The following is an 18,682-nucleotide window of genomic DNA, read 5'->3' on the forward strand; positions in this document are numbered from 1 at the left end:
TCCGCACCCTCTGAACCCAGGGCTCGCTACAATACTGTATACTGTATACACAAACTATACAAAAACGCCTTTACGCTTTGGAGCTTGTTTATCCATCTGTAAGCAACTGCCAGCTAGGTCTCTCAGTCACTCACTGCTGATCGTTCACTGCGCAGTGACAGCTGCTACGGGCCTGATGTGTGAAATTGAAACTGATAGATAGAACAAAGGTAGCCTATCAAAACGGCCCAACACTTACAAATGTGGCTCCCAGTGTAAGGAAACGTTTTGGTAAGCTGGTAAACTGGTAAATCGGTTAACAGCCCGGCTACGTTATCCATTGTTTAATGGAAGGTATATTTTAGTTTGATGGCAATAAAGCCTTTTTTTGTATTTGAACACTGCCTCTGTCGTGATTGCTGCACTACCACGTTCCTCTTTATCTGCCAGTCCTGTTACAATATGTATATTTACACATGTTCATTTTGTACATTTCTAAAAATAAAGTTGGATGGAAATACTTAGCCTTTCTTCCCTGAATGATTTGCTCCTATAACATATCATTTTGATGTTCCGCTCAGAGCCAAAAAAAGCACTGCGTTAGACATGGGCGGAGCCTCTCTGGTGGTTGACTAATCAGAACAGAGTGGCCGAGCTCACCAATGGGAGCGCATTGGGCTCACAGGGAGGGGGGGGGGGGGGGGGGTAGGAGCTCCAATAAGCCGGTGAACACACATACTTTGCAGAGATGCTGTTTGAGATACCAATGTGAGTTTGGAAAATTGCACAGTATAAATCTATTTTAGTATACCTCAACAATGGAATTATGATCAGTAGAAATGGCCATGATATGGGCCCTTTAAAGAAAACGTTTTAATCTGATGTTCAAATAACCTTTTGAGGATGTTTATCATTTTAAATAATGTTCCTATAAGGTTTAAGGTTAAATCAGTGATGCAAACACAGGTATGGTGAAAAAAGAGAGAACTATTCGAGGCAGAAACAAAAACTGTGTGATATACCATCTGACAAAGGCCTGTGCTATAATGCTTCAATTAACTGGCTATTCTTTATAATATACTCAGATCAATAGGAGACAGAGATGTTAAGTTATAAATCAAGGGTTTTTATTATTATTTACAGCAGGGGTGGGGAACCTTTTTCCTTTCAATTTTTTCCTTTCACAACATCCTCCGAGGGCTGTACACATTATTGAACTAAACCTCTGCTTAAAAAAACTAAACTCACAGCCCATTCATTTGGCCTTTCTTTCATTCTGTGCAAAGAAAAAGCAACCTCCTAATCCAGATATCTCACCATGACTCACGCATGCATGCACGTGCACGGTTGTGGCATGACCACCAAAACAGAAAGATATGGACACAAGATGTGTGCAAATGTATTTAGTGTGTCCATGTGAACATGATTTAAGTGGGGGGGACCTAACCTCCTCTAGGGGGGGTCCGGCGGCATGCTCACCTGTGAAGATTTTTTTTTAAATATTGAAGTTAAAAGCATCAATCTGGTGCACTTTGAGAGCAACATGAGGAGATCTATGGATACATCTCTCAACACCCATTTGAAACAGAACTGTAAGCAGATTTTTCTTTTTGGATATTTTAGAAATCACTCACCTTTTAAACTATTCTTGTTATTTTTAACAACTTTTTTGTTACTGTCATATAGTATTTTATACCTGTTTTTCATGTAGTCTCTAATGTCTCATTAATAACTATAATGATCTTATCAAGGTGTGCCTTAACCTCACTGAGCTGAGGTTATTTGAGCCTCTCAGGGCAACACACTCTCACTCCCTAAGCGTCCAGGAGCGACGTTTGGTCAGTGTCCGTGGCGTCCAGTTGTGACGCTCCTAGGCTCCTTCAGCGTCATAAAGGGACACAAATAGCTTTCAACTGATTGCAATGTATTCCCATCTGCGGCGGGATTTGACGCTCATGGAAGCACGGCATTCGTTTGTGTCGGCTGCCCTTAAAGGCAATGTGAGCGTCCATTCCCATTGGATAACGGATAATTGTACACCCGGAAGTAAGTATTCCTCTTACTGTCGATTGATTTTACAGTGATATCTGCACTACTCATCGACTAAAAAACACCAGAGTATCCTTGTTAATTACACAACATTGATTGGTTTAAATTGTGTGCAATGCTTTTGGATTTTTCCCCTTCGATTCGGAGAAACAAATATTTTTTCGGAGTAAAGGATGGCAGAAGACACTACACTACCCAGAATCCCCAGCTATCGTTTGGACTACACCATGTGCTCTGTGAAGACGGGAGAGCTTGGTCCCTCTCTCCATTCACAGAGGGCCAGCTATAGTAACTCAATGAGAGTAATGTTAACTGACAGTACAATTGACCAATCATATCTTCCTTCTAAATGGGCGGGCTTTATTTTCACGGACTTTATGACAAGTTCCGCCCGCTGTGAGGTCTATGCAAGTGGTGCAGTGACGCGTCCTAAAACCCGGAAGTAAGCTGCGCTAGGATTCCCTCGACAGAAATGGGATTTCTCCAGAGGATTTTGGAAAATAGCTTGAAATAAGGTCTGTGGAAAACGAACCTGTTCGATAAATGCACGTTTTGTTCAGCCGGATAATATCCACATGTCTACCCTACTTTTATTATTTTCGAATCATAAATCTAATCAATAGATTTATGATCGATAGATTTATGATTAGCATAAGTTCGTTCATGATGGCTCACTTCAGTGATAGTGATGACATCGTTTGCAAAATTATTAACCGAGTCATTTTGAAGATTGAGTGGCAAAGGATCAGCTGAAGCAAGTGCTTCATCCAAAAGGACAGGAGGATGGACTTGTGTTTCAGTGATTTATCATCAAACAGATTTGCGCTAACAATCCCTCTTATGTTTTCCTTCATTCTTTCATCCCCAACATCCAAGCGGAAATGTTCAGCAACACAGATCAGCTGCTCACGTGAGAAGCCCTCCAGTAGTTCCTCTGTAGGCGCTCTCACAAAATCCTCCACACTCTCCATCTTGACAACACTGCTACTACACAGCCTACACGCTACCGCGGCCCGTCCCTCTATCTGACTCACAGTAACTAACTAAACTCCCCGCTAGTCTTCAGGTGCTAGTTATGGCGGGTAGTTACACACTAAATACTGTAAGCTTGGCAAAGCGACCACAAAACCGGCAACTCCACCTGCAGCCTCGGCGTGCTCCTGAGGTAATAGCTCTAACCACTTTCACACCACACTAACAACCCCCCCTACGACCTCCAAGGGAGACCGTACTAGACCTAACAGGGACAATACCAACGGTACGTAACTGCCGTGAATAAATAATCCGTGTGCCACCCTTACTGTCGTTCACAATCAAACACTACCCTCGTCAAGGCTACTCCCAAACAACCAGCTGTGCGCCCCATCACGGCCCACTGCTCGTAACACGCTACAGCTGTGTGTTAAGTTCCTCTCCGTTCACAACACAACAAACTCCATTTTCGAAAAATACCTCCGAAACGACCAGGTTCAACCACGAGCCCCCATATGTTGCAACCCCTGGGCTGTAACATAAAGCAGGGAGGCGAGACAAGAGGTAAGAATATAACAGTCTATTCTTAATCACAATAAAGTGAATGGACACCAGCAATAGGTCCCCGAAGCTGGCGCAGAGAGAGTGCTCAGAGGAGTGAGAGAGACGTATCCGGCTTGCTCCTCCTATATTCTTTTGGTAGCGTAGTTCACTCGGCAGGTGCGGCTCATCAGCACCGGAACCTGTAAACACCAGTCTATGGTAAACACCATAGACCAGGGATGGCAAACATACGGCCCGGGAGGCATTCCAGCTTGGCCCATGGAGCTGAAGGACTTTGCTAAGTAGGCTATGAGAGGAGGGAAAAAAAACTGCTATTTTAAATCCTTCCACTAGTGGGCGCACTACTGCACCGGTACCAGTGAGAGCGCAGCCAGACTGTAAAACAAGTAATGAGTAAGAGTAGTAATTGCAGTCAATAACCTCTGACACCCTCATCCCCAAATGTCTCTGTAAAAAAAGATAAAAGTGGACACGGAGTGCCGAGTTTTCCAAGAAAAATTGACCGCATCCTATTTTTCTACAGAGGTAAATGGAAAACCTGTATGCTTGGTGTGTTCGCAGCAAGTTGCTGTGCCCAAAGAATATAATATTCGCCACCATTATGAGACTCACCATGGAGAGAAATACGACTGATTGCAAGGACAACGGAGAAAAGAAAAGATAAATGACCTGCTATCAGGTCTAAAGAAACACCCGGAGCCGAGATATAAGTGACGCAGCCGTGAAAGCCAGCTATCTCATTGCTAACGAAATAGCATCAGCCTCAAAGCCATACTCTGAGGGTGAGTTTGTGAAAACATGCATGCTGAAGGCTGCAGAAATCGTGTGTCCTGAGAAGCGACAGGCTTTTGCCAACATTAGTCTAACGAGGAATACAGTGAAGGATAGGATTGCCGATCTTTCAGCAGATTTGGATAGCCAGAAAAAAACAAAAGTCAAGTAATTCGTAGCATTTTCAGTTGCAATCGATGAGAGCACTGACATTACAGATGTTGCTCAACTGGCCATATTCATTCGTGGTGTTGAGACTTTGACGGTCAACGAAGAGTTCCTTGAGTTGGTTCCTATGACAGACACCACTAAAGCGGATGACATTTTTAGCGTTCTCGTTGAAGCACTGGACAGGGTCGGAGTGGACTGGACCCGTGCTGTCAGTCTGGCTACAGACGGCGCACCATCAATGATCGGGAAAAAAGCAGGTGTTGCCATGAAATTCAGGGAGAAAGTACAAGCAGCAAATGGAGGAGATCGTTTTTGGACATTCCACTGTATTTTGCACCAGGAAGCATTGTGTTGCAAGTCGTTAAAAATGGATCACGTCATGAAAGTGGTTGTCCAAACTGTTAATGTCATCCGAGCCAGAGGGCTGAATCACCGTCAGTTCGACAGCCTCCTCAGTGATAAAGACATCACCTGTAGCCTACCATATCACACTGAAGTAAGGTGGTTGAGCCGAGGTGCCGTGCTGAAGCGTTTTTTTGATCTACACCAGGAAATTGGACAGTTCATGGAGAAAAAGGGTAAGCCAGTGCATGAATTAAAAAACCCAGAATGGCTGCAGGACCTTGCATTTATGGTGGATATTTCAGAGCACTTGAATAATCTGAACATAACGATGACAGACCACCATAGATAGACTGTATATATAAAGGTAAACACCCACAAAACCACGCACACAAACAGACAAACCACACACAAACAGACGGCACCCCACGTGGTGTGGAGGGGTCGTCACAGGAGGCCTGAGATGACAGAATGTTTTTTATAGGTTTTCAGGAGGTTATTCTTTTTTTATAAAACGTTCCTGTGATGCGAAATATCATCGTCAAAGTCAGATTTATTTGTAGAGCGCTTTAAACAACCAGGTTTGTGCCAAAGTGCTTTACAACAAACATAATTGAGCAGAACTTGTCATAAAACACAAGTTGTTGCATTTGTTTGAAAAAAAATCTGATGTCACCACATTTTCCTTTTGAAAAAAAAACAAGCACATAATTCATGATAAGCTGTAAGCAGATATTGCATGTTTGCGTTGTTATGTGTGAGTTCCCAGCTAGACATGTTTGGTTCTAAAAACATTCTGACAATGTTACCATTCACTGTTCTAGGAATGTTTTCAGCGGGAAGTTTTATTTTGGTTCCCAGAATGTTCTTCTGAAAGGTAAGATAACGTTCTCCAAAAAGATTCTTAAAATGTTTGGTGATAACCTTCTTAAGATGTTTTTGATAACATTGTTGGAACATTATGCGCTACTATTCTTAAAACGTTTTTAGCTGCAAGTGTTTTTGTTGTTTATGCACATGTCACTATTGTCATATTGATAGAATAACGCTTAGAAAACCAAATTGGTTTATTTTTATCATGACAAAAGCCACTTTTAGTCGCCAGGAGTAACGCCGATTAACGTTGGTAGTACTCTCTTCCGGCAGCCGAGTTGGTGCATTTGCATAATGGCCGTATGAGTGCAGTGAGACAATGCATAGGACGTATAAAAACGAATTTGCATGCCAATATGCATTCACATGCACTTATAATCACACTAAGGTATGTAGGCCCACATTATTCATAATATTCAAAAGTGTAAAATATCAGAAAATAATCACATTTTCTTTCTGACTATAAAGGTTGTGTCTCGTATGTAGGTTATAACTGTTAGATAAGCTATCTGGCCGTGTGTGGTTTGTGAGGGCTGCGTATAAACAGTGTCCGCTGTTTATGCATATTGGATACAAATCGTTATTGCACCCTTTAGATTTGAGACCGACAGACATACAGATATACAGGAGTAGAGGAACGGACCGACTGTCACTGCCCGTCCCTGAAACCCCTGTTAGTGTTTGTATGTGTTTGTTTCTACTGTGTGTCTCTCTCTCCCTGCTTTGGGTTTACTGGCAGGCCGCAAACAACTTCACGGTGTATACTGCCACCCGAAGTCCCGGGTAAATCGCCAGAAGCGCCGACACCTCCTCATCACTCCACCCCTCCCACGTTTTATTTTGTGTTGCCATAAGTTGGTCTCTCTCCGTTGGTGCGCTGGGCTAATGCTTTGCAATTCGCCCAGTCAATCAGAAATTGTTAGTGTGGCCGACACACCCAAGAACCATTTTCTCCCCAGATAGTCCCTGCTCTCTAGCAGGAACTATCCGGGGGTGAAAAGGTTCGCGCAAACTAAGTTCAAGATGTTTCTGGTGTGAGCGCAAAATCCCCAGAACTATCGGAACTATCCTGGGAAAAGTACTCCGGTGTGAAAGCGGCTATTGTTATCAAAAACATTTGAAGAAGGTCATCACAACACATTTAAGAATGTTTTTAGAGAACGTTGTCCTACCTTTCAGAAGAACATTCTGGGAACCAAAAGAAAACTTCCAACTGAAAACATTCCCAGAACAATGAATGTTAACATTCTCAGGATGTTTTTAGAACCAAACATGTCTCGCCCCCTTGGCCAGTGTTAATCTGTTAATTATGTTTGTTTTTGTAGATTTGGCACACAGCGAAGCACCAGGGGCTGAAATCTGGAACTTTCTTCTGGCCGGGATCAGACGTCAAAGTTAACGGAAGCTATCCTGATATCCACGAACCTTACAATGGGTAAGACGGACATGTTGTTCTGACAGCAGCATGCCGTGTTGTAGTGTCACATCCTACTGGAGAACTGGGTGTGCATAGTTACTGTCTGCGCACCCTTGCTAACAAAACAGGCACCATTTCCTTTATAGTATGATAATTGGTGAAATCTTACATTTCGGGTATTTGACCGCCAGCACTTTGATTTAAAATCAGAAGAAATCGGCAACAGAAGTCAAGTTAACATACTCAAAGCCTAATAATAGGTTTTGATAACAATAATACCACATTTTATTCATGAGAGTACACCTATCAAAACCAGATATAACAGTCAATACATAATATAAAAAACAACACTGGAAAGAAAATAATATCTAAAACATTATAACAATGATACATTACAAAGAATATTTTGGCCATATGTTCAGCCATTCCTTTTCTGGTCCTTTTTCTCTCCCTCATCCGGACCTTATTGTTTATTTCTCTGCTTTTATTGTTTCTTTTGTTTCCACATCGACCAAAATAAATCTAAAAACAACCTGTATGTGTCCATGTAAGTACAAAATAAATTCAACAACCATAAGATTGAGAATGTAATCAGCATTGTTGATCTCTTCTCAAAACTGTAATTAGGTATTTTTATTATTTTACATTACATTGCATTTAGCTGACGCTTTTATCCAAAGCGACTTACAATAAGTGCGTTCGACCAACAAAATACAAACTTGAAGAAAACAGAATCATATAAGTACATCAGGCTTCATAGAGCCAAACATTTCAAGTGCTACTCAACTGGCTTTAGATAAGCCAGCCCTTTGTTAGTATATAAGTGCTTTGTTAATAGTTCTATCGCTCGAGGTGGAGTCGAAAGACATGAGTTTTCAGTCTCCCCCGGAAGGTGTGTAAGCTTTCTGCCGTCCTGATGTCAATGGGGAGCTCATTCCACCATTTTGGAGCCAGGATAGCAAACCCACGTGTTTTTGCTGATGGGAACTTGGGTCCCCCTCGCAGCGAGGGTACAGCGAGTCGTTTGGCTGATGCAGAGCGGAGTGCACGTGCTGGGGTGTACGGTTTAACCATGTCCTGGATGTAGGAAGGGCCAGATCCATTCGCAGCATGGTACGCAAGTACCAGTGTCTTGAAGTGGATTCTAGCAGTTACCGGAAGCCAGTGAAGTGAGCGGAGGAGCGGCGTGGTTATATTATTATTATATATTTAGACAATTGGCATGTTGTGTGCAGATTACTATAAAGGTGACTGGAGTCAGTTGTGTTTCTTCTTCAAAAAACTTTGGAAGTTAATTATCTAAACAAACCGTCGATGTGTTTACATAAGTGAAAGGACATTGACTACCCTGAATACTGAAAAAATACTGAAAATACTAAAAATGCAGTTGAATCATGTTAGATATCAAAGTGATTGTGAGCATTAAGGAGCAATAACAGCATATCGACTGATAAAGTGCTGCACCATGGGGCACAGTCATGGAGAGTTGTTATGACTGCGTGGGATGGTACACATAGATTGAATTGCTTTATTGCTCTTAACCGCCTTAACTGTGGACACTCTTTCCTGCCCTATGATTGCTCGATTAAGGCCTGTTTATCCTTCGATGGTAAACAAATACCTACATTGCATTTACATCCTGGATGTTCTCAGTGCCGTATTTACTGTTTGACTTTAGTTCATTTATCCTCACGAAAGCAATGTATTTCACTTAATGACATCACAGATGGAGCTGGTCTCCTTCCTGGAAAATGAAACCAACCGAACAAGAGTTACCAAAATAGAGTCAAAGAAACATTGAATTGTTTCAAATATCTGTCAAATCATGGCTCTTACTGTATGTCTCAAGATGCAGCAGAGGAATATGTGACCTGGCACTGTGTATATGACATGGATATATAAAGAGTTGGTACACAGCTTAGTTCAATACTCGATTCTGATTGGTCAATTTGGAAATTTCAGAGGTTACAGTATTAATACTAGCCAACATACTGCAAAGAATAGCCAACTGTTGCTAAGGAGGACTTTGTGCAGTCGTATCAATCCACAGAAAGTAGTCCGGTAAATGTAACGGCAGTTATGGACAACAAACATACGTTTTCTCGTTTAGAAAAAACTGAGGAATAGTTTTGGAATATTCATTTTTATATTTGAGGAGAACCCAAAATGTATTGATTTAAGATGGCTTAACTGTCCCCATTGAAGAAATGAAAAATAGCGAAAGAGACGGAAATCATTAAACGAAGACAGACCGAAAGTAAACACTAAAGGGAACAATAGAAGAAGGCAGACAGGAAGTAAACACCAAAGAGTACAGTAGAAGAAGGCAGACAGGAAGTAAACACCAAAGAGTACAGTAGAAGAAGGCAGACAGGAAGTAAACACTAAAGGGAAGAGTAGAAGAAGGCAGACAGGAAGACAGTATGGCTTCTGACAGTGTTTAAAGACTGGTTAATGGAGAACATTTTTTAACACACTTGGAAAATTGCTGAAAAGCCTGATCAGTGCTGCGGTCAGTTTAATGTTGCTGTTGCCGCAGTTCCAGCCGTCGGTATGCAGTGGAACCGACACTTTTTGTGGACACGGAAGTAAAATTATATTTTTAAATCAGTAGTAGTGTGTTATAAAGCTGGTAGCCTACTGGTCATTAGGTAACAATACATGGACTTATATTCTGACAGACCGTTTCTAAATGTATGTACTGTTCTGTAGGGATGAAATAATGTCATTTAACCAAAAATAAAAGTTTAAATGATATCCACCACTGCTCTCCTTCAGTGAGCCTGCGTGTAAACAAACTCAATCCAATAAGTGCAACAAAGCCACCTTTAACTGGGGTTGATACAATTCATAAAAATGTTCTGATGTCACTGTTTCTCCTTCAATGCCTTTTAAAGACTTTGTGTTCACCACTGCCACTTCTCTCTCTTCTGTTATTTTTTAGTAAAGTGCCGTTTGAAGAAAGAGTATTCACTGTGCTGAAGTGGCTCCAGCTGCCAGACGCTGACAGGTTTGTTATTGTCCTAACTAATCGCTCACCATTTAGGAATCAGGACACTTTCATTCAGAAAATACCAAACATGTGTTTCTGGTGTTGAAAATATACTTTTATTTAAAAATGACATTTTCCTTCAGGCCAGATTTCTACACGCTGTATCTGGAGGAGCCTGACAAATCTGGCCACAGCTACGGTCCTGTCAGTGGAGGGGTAAGATAATGAAAAGTAGCTTAGAAAATTATACGTTTAAACATAACTTCTTCTCTATGCTATTTATCTTTTGCTTTCTGATGTCGTTTGAAGCGTCCCTTAAAGAGGACTTATTATGATAATGTTCAGATTTCTATTTTAATTGTGTGCCTACATTTTAATGCTTTAATGTAACCCTCTGTATGAAACCAATGTCCAGTCTGCTCTGATTGGTTAACTAGATGCTCTGTTTTGATTGGTCAACAACATAGATGTGTTATAAATGTCCCGCCCCTTAGCCTTTCACGTACAATGTGTTGGAGCGCTAACAAATAGAAGCACGATTGTGATATAGTGATGTCACTGTCAGGGTTGAGTAAAGCAGGCAGGATTAAACCAAATGCAGATTAAACAGAAAATACCTTTATTTCAAGGCTACAAGAACATACAGAGCAGAACTCTCTCCCCCGTGAACACAGTCAACAACAAACAAGGATCTCACAAAGACTAAAAGTAAAAAGGAACCTCGGACGGACGGCCCGGGGGCAAAGCAGAGGCCGAGAAGGGGGACTCGGGCGGACGGCCCGGGGGCAAAGCAGAGGCCGAGAAGGGGGACTCGGGCGGACGGCCCGGGGGCAAAGCAGAGGCCGAGAAGGGGGACTCGGGCGGACGGCCCAGGGGCAAGGTAGAGGCCGAGAAGGGGGACTCGTGCGGACGGCCCAGGGGAACCGCAACAGAGCAGGGAAGTCCGCGGCGGGGAAACTCAGGGGGCCGAAGACAGGGGTGAAGGCCGCGGCAGGGTAAATTAGGGGGCCGGACTCGAGGGAGAAGGCAGCGGCTGGGAAAGTCAGGGGGCCGGGCTCGAGGACGAAGGCATCGGCTGGGAAAGTCAGGGGGCCCGGCTCGAGGACGAAGGCATCGACTGGGAAAGTCAGGGGGCCGGGCACAAGGACAGGCAAGATGGCGGCTCCGGGACAGCTCCGGAGGACGGGCAGGAAGGCAGCGCCGGGACAGCTCCGGAGGATGGGCAGGAAGACGGCGTAGGCCGCGATGGGGCCCCTCCGGGGTCAGCTGGATCGCCGGAGCAGGAGCACAGGAATCGGGAGCACTGCGAGCTGGGGATGGCGGGACAGGCACCGGTGTTGGCGGGACAGGGACCGGTGTCGGCCGGACAGGAACCGGAGCCATCGGGACAGGTGCAGACGGAACCCACGATGGGACAGGCACAGCCGGGACCTTGGACAGAACATGGGCTGGTGTCAGTGGGACCCCAGATGGAACAAGGGCTGGTGTCAGTGGGACCCCAGATGGAACAAGGGCTGGTGTCAGTGGGACCCCAGATGGAACAAGGGCTGGTGTCGACGGGACCGCCGTCGGAACAGGACACGGTGTCGGCAGAAGAGGCGTCAGCAGGACCCCCAACATAACTGGACATGGTGTAGGCGGGACCCCCGGCGGGTCAGGATCTGGTGGCAGTGGGACCTCTGACTGAACAGGACACAGAGTTGGCAGGACCCCCAGCGGAACCCCCAACGGACCAGGACATGGGGTTGGCAGGACCCCCCACCGAAACAGGTGTCGGCTGGACCCCCAACGGAACAGGACATGGGGTTGGCAGGACCCCCGGCAGAACAGTAGTCGGCGGGACCCCCCAACAGGACGGAACCCCCAACGAAACAGGACAAGGAGTTGGCAGGACACCCCGGCGAGACAGGTGACGGCGGGACCCCCAACGGAACAGGACACAGAGTTGGAAGGACCCCCAGCGGAACCCCCAACGGACCAGGACATGGGGTTGGCAGGACCCCGGCAAGACACGGAGAGCTGGAGTGGGCCGGAGAGCCGGAACCTGAACGTGAGCCAGAACCAAAGCCGGAACCAAGGCTGCAGGGTCTCGAGGTTTAAAGCAGGCGTGCAGTTTATCGGGAGGAGTCACAAAGTCCCTTAAAAATGCAGGCAGTGAGCTCCTTAACCAGATCCAGCTCCTTAATCTGCAACTTCCCGGTGTGCTCGTGAAAGAGCAGCCTCCTGAGCCTCTTCACCATGAGCCCTCATCCACGAAAACATAAAAGTTTGCAGGATAATTTGCCAACCTCATCCTCAAAAAACACTGCTCTAGGTGCATCTTTGGTGAGATCCTTCTGTCAGGGTTGAGTGAAGCAGGCAGGACCCAAATGCAGATTCAACAGAAAATACCTTTATTTCAAGGCTACAAGAACATACAGAGCAGAACTCTCTCCCCCGTGAACACAGTCAACAAACAAGGATCTAACAAAGACTAACAGGAAAAAGCTAATCTAAATGCACACAGGACTGATACAAAAAACAAGAGACAGGTGAAGAGGGAGGAGAAAACACAGGGGCACAAGGTGAACACAATCGGGTAATCAGGCAAGGAGGGAACACACAGACAGGAAGCAACAGGCAAGACAGGGGGCGAACACTTTTCAAAATAAAACAGGAAACCAAAGCAGATCTAGACATGACAAAACACAACACCGACAGATCGTGACATTACCCCCCCTCAAGGGACGGATCCCAGACGTCCCTAAGAAAACAAAGTCCAAAACGTCCAACGTGGAGGGGGACCGCGGGAGGGACTCGGACGGACATCTCGGGGAAAAGCAGAAGCCGAGAAGGGGGACTCAGGCGGACGGCCCGGGGGCAAAGCAGATCTAGACATGACAAAACACAACACAGACAGATCGTGACAGTCACTATGTTACTGAAGTAGAGTCCAATGCAGACGTTTCAGGCAGGGGGGGGAGTGTGTGGGAGAGAAACTCCCTCTGGAGGGACCAAAGGGATTTAGCCTTTGTAGACCATTTACATGCACACAAACCTATAATGCACACTGCAGGAAAAGGAAAGCACAAAAAGCATAATGGGGTGTTTTCTTTTCATTTGTTACCTTCTCCATTATCAAACAAACAGCACTTAAATACTCCCATTCTCATATCAGAAACATTAGCCTCGTTAATGTTGTCCATCACCGCAAATACTCACACATTATAGCACAATAAAAGGTCTTATCATTGGCCATAGATAACATGTATTAGATTAAAACAATTTAAATCACATCAGCACAATCAGACAATCAAACCTCATAGTCTTCATGAACTTGGTGCCACTGTTGGTCAAATAAAAAGTGTAATACTCTGTGTAACAGGATTAATCTGAATGTAGAGTTAATGTTGGTTGATAAGAGTAAGCCATATCTTAAGGTGTGTGTGTGTGTGTGTGTGTGTGTGTGTGTGTGTGTGTGTGTGTGTGTGTGTGTGTGTGTGTATATATGAAATGAAAGAGGACCTCTTTCTAGTTTAATCAAAGTGTGTATGGCCTATGTAGAGTGTTTACAGTTACTGTACACTGTTAGTTAATGGCTAATGTGGATTAAAGCATTTACAATTGACTTGCATTAGCCAAAAGAATAGGCATTGCATTTTCTAATTGTTTTTACTTCCCTACTCTGTCCAAGCCCATTTGGTTCCAACTGAAGACAATAATCTTTAAAAACACATCTTGAAAATAGTTACATTTCTAAAATATATCTTGTTATTATAAAACAATCAATCACAAATAGAATAATGTGTTAACAACAGGGATGTACGCCTTCCCAAACCATTTACATGCACAAAAACCTATAACACACTAGAAGAAAGGGAAAACCTAAAAAAGCATAAAAGAGACTCTTTAATTTGACATTAGGAAAATGATGTGGTTCTTTCGATAGAGCGTCTGGTATATCATTCTTCCTAAGCATTGGATGCATTGCCATGACATTTGCTTCAGGTATTCACTGTCCATAGAGGATGAGTCATAAGACTCTGTGATTCACTGACATTTCTGTACCTTACACAGGAATCCTGCTTAGAATTCGAAAGAATCGTCAGCATACGGGCAACACCTGCAATAATGGCTGCAGGCTTTAATTCACAGAGGATAGAGGTGTGGTGAAAGCATCTTGACCTTTAGGTTCACAACGCCGGCATCTGTGTCATCATCTTTTCAATCTCTGTCCGTACTCCAAGTCCTCCATCATCTATGAGTCTCATCATGACAGGATACTGAGGCAGTTTTTCTTGAGAAAAAAAAGACTTCTCCCTGTAAGGGAGTTCCATATACAATCATGGGTCTGTGCGGCCTTGTTCAGCTATCTGGAATTTCTGAATATCCCACACAACTGAATCCATCCCAACAAATCTGCATCTCTTTGCAGATGCATCCAGCTGCTGAAACATCTGCGTGCTGTTTCCTGCAGCATGTTCCTAAGAAACAGAGCGTTATTATTTTCCATATGCCAGTGTACAGAGAATGAAACCTCTCTGGGGTCACAGTGACACCAAAAGTCCAGGCCTTTCTCACAGCTGTAGTGTCAACCCCGCACTCTGCAATAACACCAGACTGTAGAATGTGTATACTCCATAACACTGACCCAGTAGTTTACTGAGGAGCAAAACAGGCTGAAAGGTTTGCACAAAAGTGTATTACTTTTTTAAGTGTTTGTCTTTCCAAATATCCAGGCTGATCATTTGTCAAACTTGTTTCATCCGCCCATAACTGATTACTTGTGTTTACAGTGCTTTATTACTCAGTGCGTAAGAACCTGGGTGTCCTTTTTTGACCGACATTTACAATGTTATCCCTGATACAACAAAACTCATTCAGTCTTGTTTCTTTCAGTTGAGAATTATGGCACACATCAAATCTTTATCACAGAGTGTGCAGTAATCAGTCCTAAAACCCAGAAAAAACATTTTACTCAATGTCTTTTAAACGTGTCTGCGGTTAGAAGCCTGCAATCAGGACTGTTGTCAACATGAGCTGAAGAGATTTCCACGTTTGGTTCTACAAGATAAAACCCATCATTAAACCCTCCATTCGTGAACTACACCGCCTTTAACTTAGCATCGGTGATGCTAGCCACGCAATCACGATGTTTGTTTATGGCTACAGGCTACATTAGCAATTTATTTCTGCTGATTGCATTTACCCTTCAAAGATTACAAAGTGGTTTTATTATGTGCATATTATCCTGCTGAAGTAACATAAACCAAGCAGTGTTCTGAAAACTCTCTTCTATATGTTAACCTTTTTATAAATGTCCTCTATTTGCTGTAAGTTTACTCTATTTAAGCTGTTTCTTGATTATTGTCTTTAAAAAGTATTATTATGACTATTATTACAATCAAGAATAAGAATTGTGCATACATTCTTGTATCCCTTTGCATCATATTATAGCACAAGGGAATGGGAGCCTAGAAAATATGAGATATTAAGCCTGTGTGTGTGTGTGTGTGTGTGTGTGTGTGTGTGTGTGTGTGTGTTTGTTTGTTTGTTTGTTTGTTTGTGTGTGGCTGTGCGTGTACATGTGTGTGTGTTCTGTAGCTCATTGAAGCTCTCCAGGGTGTGGATAAGATCATTGGTCAGCTCATGAACGGCCTGAAGCAGATCGGCCTCCACCGCTGTCTCAACATCGTCATCGTGGCAGATCACGGTAACATACCAAACATTTTCTCTCTTTCAGCAGCATCATTTTAATAATGAAACACAATGAATAATCAAATCAGTACCAATGAGCGAGATTCTTTTTTTAAATATCTCACACTATGTTTATTGTATTTATTGATGGTCTGCCGCTAAGTAAGATTTTAGTGAGGTCATTTAAATCATAACAATTATTGAAATGGAAATCCATTGCTAAGAAAATTTGAATATGATGGTGAAATGGAACATTTATTATTTTTCTTTGTGGTGTGTTGTGTTTTAACAAATGAGACCACAATCTAAAAACGGGTTTAACAAAGATTTCTAGTAGTGTACACATTTTGCTGGAATACATTTTGTTTGTACTTTATGATGCATAAGTCCTATAATGTGCACCTGGGGCTCATCTAGAGTGTGGTCCTTACCTTCTGACTTCCATTCATGTTAGTTAAACTTGCAGTGCTTGAAAGGTGCTTTAGCTTTTGTTAGGATTCCATTGGCAGTATTTCTGTTGTGTTTCATACATGATGAGTCTCCTGCTAACAAAGCAGCTAATTGTCTGCCTGATATTACACATGGGCACATTTTCATGGTCCTTACCCACAACTTTCCCGATCTATTTTTCCTTTGTAACGAAACTATCGGCTTCATGGATATAAACATCCGTAGTGTAATGGAAGTGTTGAGTGCCGGTGAATTGCAGTTGATGAGAGAAACATGTTAAACCATTTAGGTTCATTTTTTTGAATTATAATATAGGGATTAATAAAAGTGTTTATTACTGTTGCAGGTATGGAGGAAACGAGTTGCGAGAGGAAGGAGGTGCTGCAGGATCTCGTGGGTGACATCAGTAACTACTGGGTGACTGAGGGACCATTCGGGCGCATCAGAACCAAACACAACGACACAGTGTGTGAGTTTACAGACTGTTTATTCTGCTTTATGAGCCACGCTGAAGTTGTTGGAATTCAGCAGGTATCTCTGACTAAGAAACACTAATATTAACCTAAACCCTGATCCATCTGTTCGCCATCCAGATATAGCGTCTATAGTCCCCGATGTTCAGCCAGTTTATTATTCCAACACAAAGTAGCTCCACAGAGGAGTCCAATTAAATGAGTCGTGTATGAAATGTTTGCAGAGGTATCGGGGATACCTAGCTTAAGAAAATAAGATGACTTACTCTAAGGGAAATATGTCTTTGAGTCATCACTTTGATGGTGATGTTGTTTGGCAACCATCTCTTTGTGCCAAATGCAACAACGCCAATCTCCTTCAACACTTACAAATATATTCTCAACCTGTGACAAACCCCAAACAGTTTGAAGTCATATTTGTAGAGTTGTGTACTTACGGTACATTATCACATATGTTTCCAAAAGTGTTAAAAAAAAAATTGAAAATGTGTAGCCGTTCAGATTTCCGATATCTGACATCTGTTCATAAATGGCTATTGGTAAAAAAGAAAATGGTGTGGGGAATCAAGCTGAGCACATGTTTGTGCTATGCGTTTGGTGTAATGACATTTTCAACTTTCAACAGTTGACTCAGCTGGACTTGTGGCCAACATGACTGTGAGTCTTCCATGCACTCACCAACATCTACAACTTTTAACTACTAAAAGTATAATGTTAGATAGGGCTGCACAATATCAGGAAAATGTTAAATAGTGGACGGCTGTGCGTTAATGGCACTGCACTCTGCACATCTGGTGTTACCTCTGGTGGTAGTCACATGTGTTTGGTGTGACTTGCATGAAAACATTATTTGTAATAACAAGTTCTTTCTCTGCTCCTTCATCCCCCATATTTTTCCTTTGTTTGTCTATTTCCTTTTACCGACGCTCAGCTCAAGTCCATTAGCCTTACCACCTCAGCCAATGGTGTTACTTCTACATGGGAGGAGGGACATCTAGAGCCATAGGACTTCATCTGACTGGCAACATACTGTATATACAGTATATCCAGACCTGAATGCATGGCACATATAATAAAATATTATCAAATATATTATTTATCACAGACCTAGCTATCTATGGGAATCTTATACCGAGAATGTTGCATCACAATAAGGATACATTTTCTATATATTGTGCAGCCCGAATGTGAGAGCCACATTCAGCAAATAAGATAATTTTTTATGAAATGATGATGTGTGCAAGTAAAACCAATACAACACTGTCTGTTTTTCTGGGGATTTCAGTGTAAGAAGCCGGACCAAAAGATCAAGCCTTACCTGAAAGCCAACCTGCCGAAGCGCCTCCACTTTGCCAACAGCCGGCGCATCGAAGACGTTAACGTCCTGGTGGACCTAAAGTGGCTGTTTGAGAGGTATCCAAGTCTGCACTCCATCACTTTTAGATGTTTTTAATTGCATTCTCAGGTTGGAATTGTTGGCCTTTTTGAAGTGGTCAACATGTTAAACTGAATTTCAAAATAAAATAACCCGGAAACAGACGTAGGCCTATATGGGACATTTCGAGCATCATTGCGATACACACCCACTGAACAGATTACCCAAGATCCTCAGCTATGGTTTAAGCTCAGTGATTGGATGTTTTAGCCGCAATGCACGTTGGGATATGGTGTTAATGCGATATGAAATCCGAAAAAACATTTCGGAGTTTAGGATGGCCGAAGACACTACACTACCCATAATCCTCAACTATCGTTTGGGACTACAGTCCCCGTGATTAATCTTCAAGCTCTGGGATTGGATGTTGGAGTGGCAGTGTACCAAGGTTACACAGAGCATCAAACAGCTCTTTGAAATGGAACGAAACCACGGCAGACTATCCAAAACTGGACTCGAACGGGTGCCAACAATCAGGCGAGATATTAGTTGGTGCTTGAAAAGACTAAACATTTATC

At 43.0% G+C, this 18,682-nt stretch overlaps 1 protein-coding gene across 1 annotated transcript in view; it reads left to right on the forward strand.

Annotated features, from left to right (window-relative positions):
• Nucleotides 1-18,682, forward strand: part of LOC117455459 (ectonucleotide pyrophosphatase/phosphodiesterase family member 3) — a 58,383-nt gene that overhangs the window by 13,454 nt on the left and 26,247 nt on the right. The window contains exons 8-14 of the mRNA XM_034094978.1: nucleotides 7,047-7,156; nucleotides 10,083-10,148; nucleotides 10,274-10,346; nucleotides 15,714-15,822; nucleotides 16,603-16,725; nucleotides 17,355-17,386; nucleotides 18,015-18,142. Coding sequence (XP_033950869.1) covers nucleotides 7,047-7,156; nucleotides 10,083-10,148; nucleotides 10,274-10,346; nucleotides 15,714-15,822; nucleotides 16,603-16,725; nucleotides 17,355-17,386; nucleotides 18,015-18,142 — 641 coding nt within the window. The remainder of the gene's footprint in view (nucleotides 1-7,046; nucleotides 7,157-10,082; nucleotides 10,149-10,273; nucleotides 10,347-15,713; nucleotides 15,823-16,602; nucleotides 16,726-17,354; nucleotides 17,387-18,014; nucleotides 18,143-18,682) is intronic.

This window comes from Pseudochaenichthys georgianus, chromosome 11 (assembly GCF_902827115.2).
Source record: "Pseudochaenichthys georgianus chromosome 11, fPseGeo1.2, whole genome shotgun sequence".
Lineage (NCBI taxonomy): Eukaryota > Metazoa > Chordata > Actinopteri > Perciformes > Channichthyidae > Pseudochaenichthys > Pseudochaenichthys georgianus.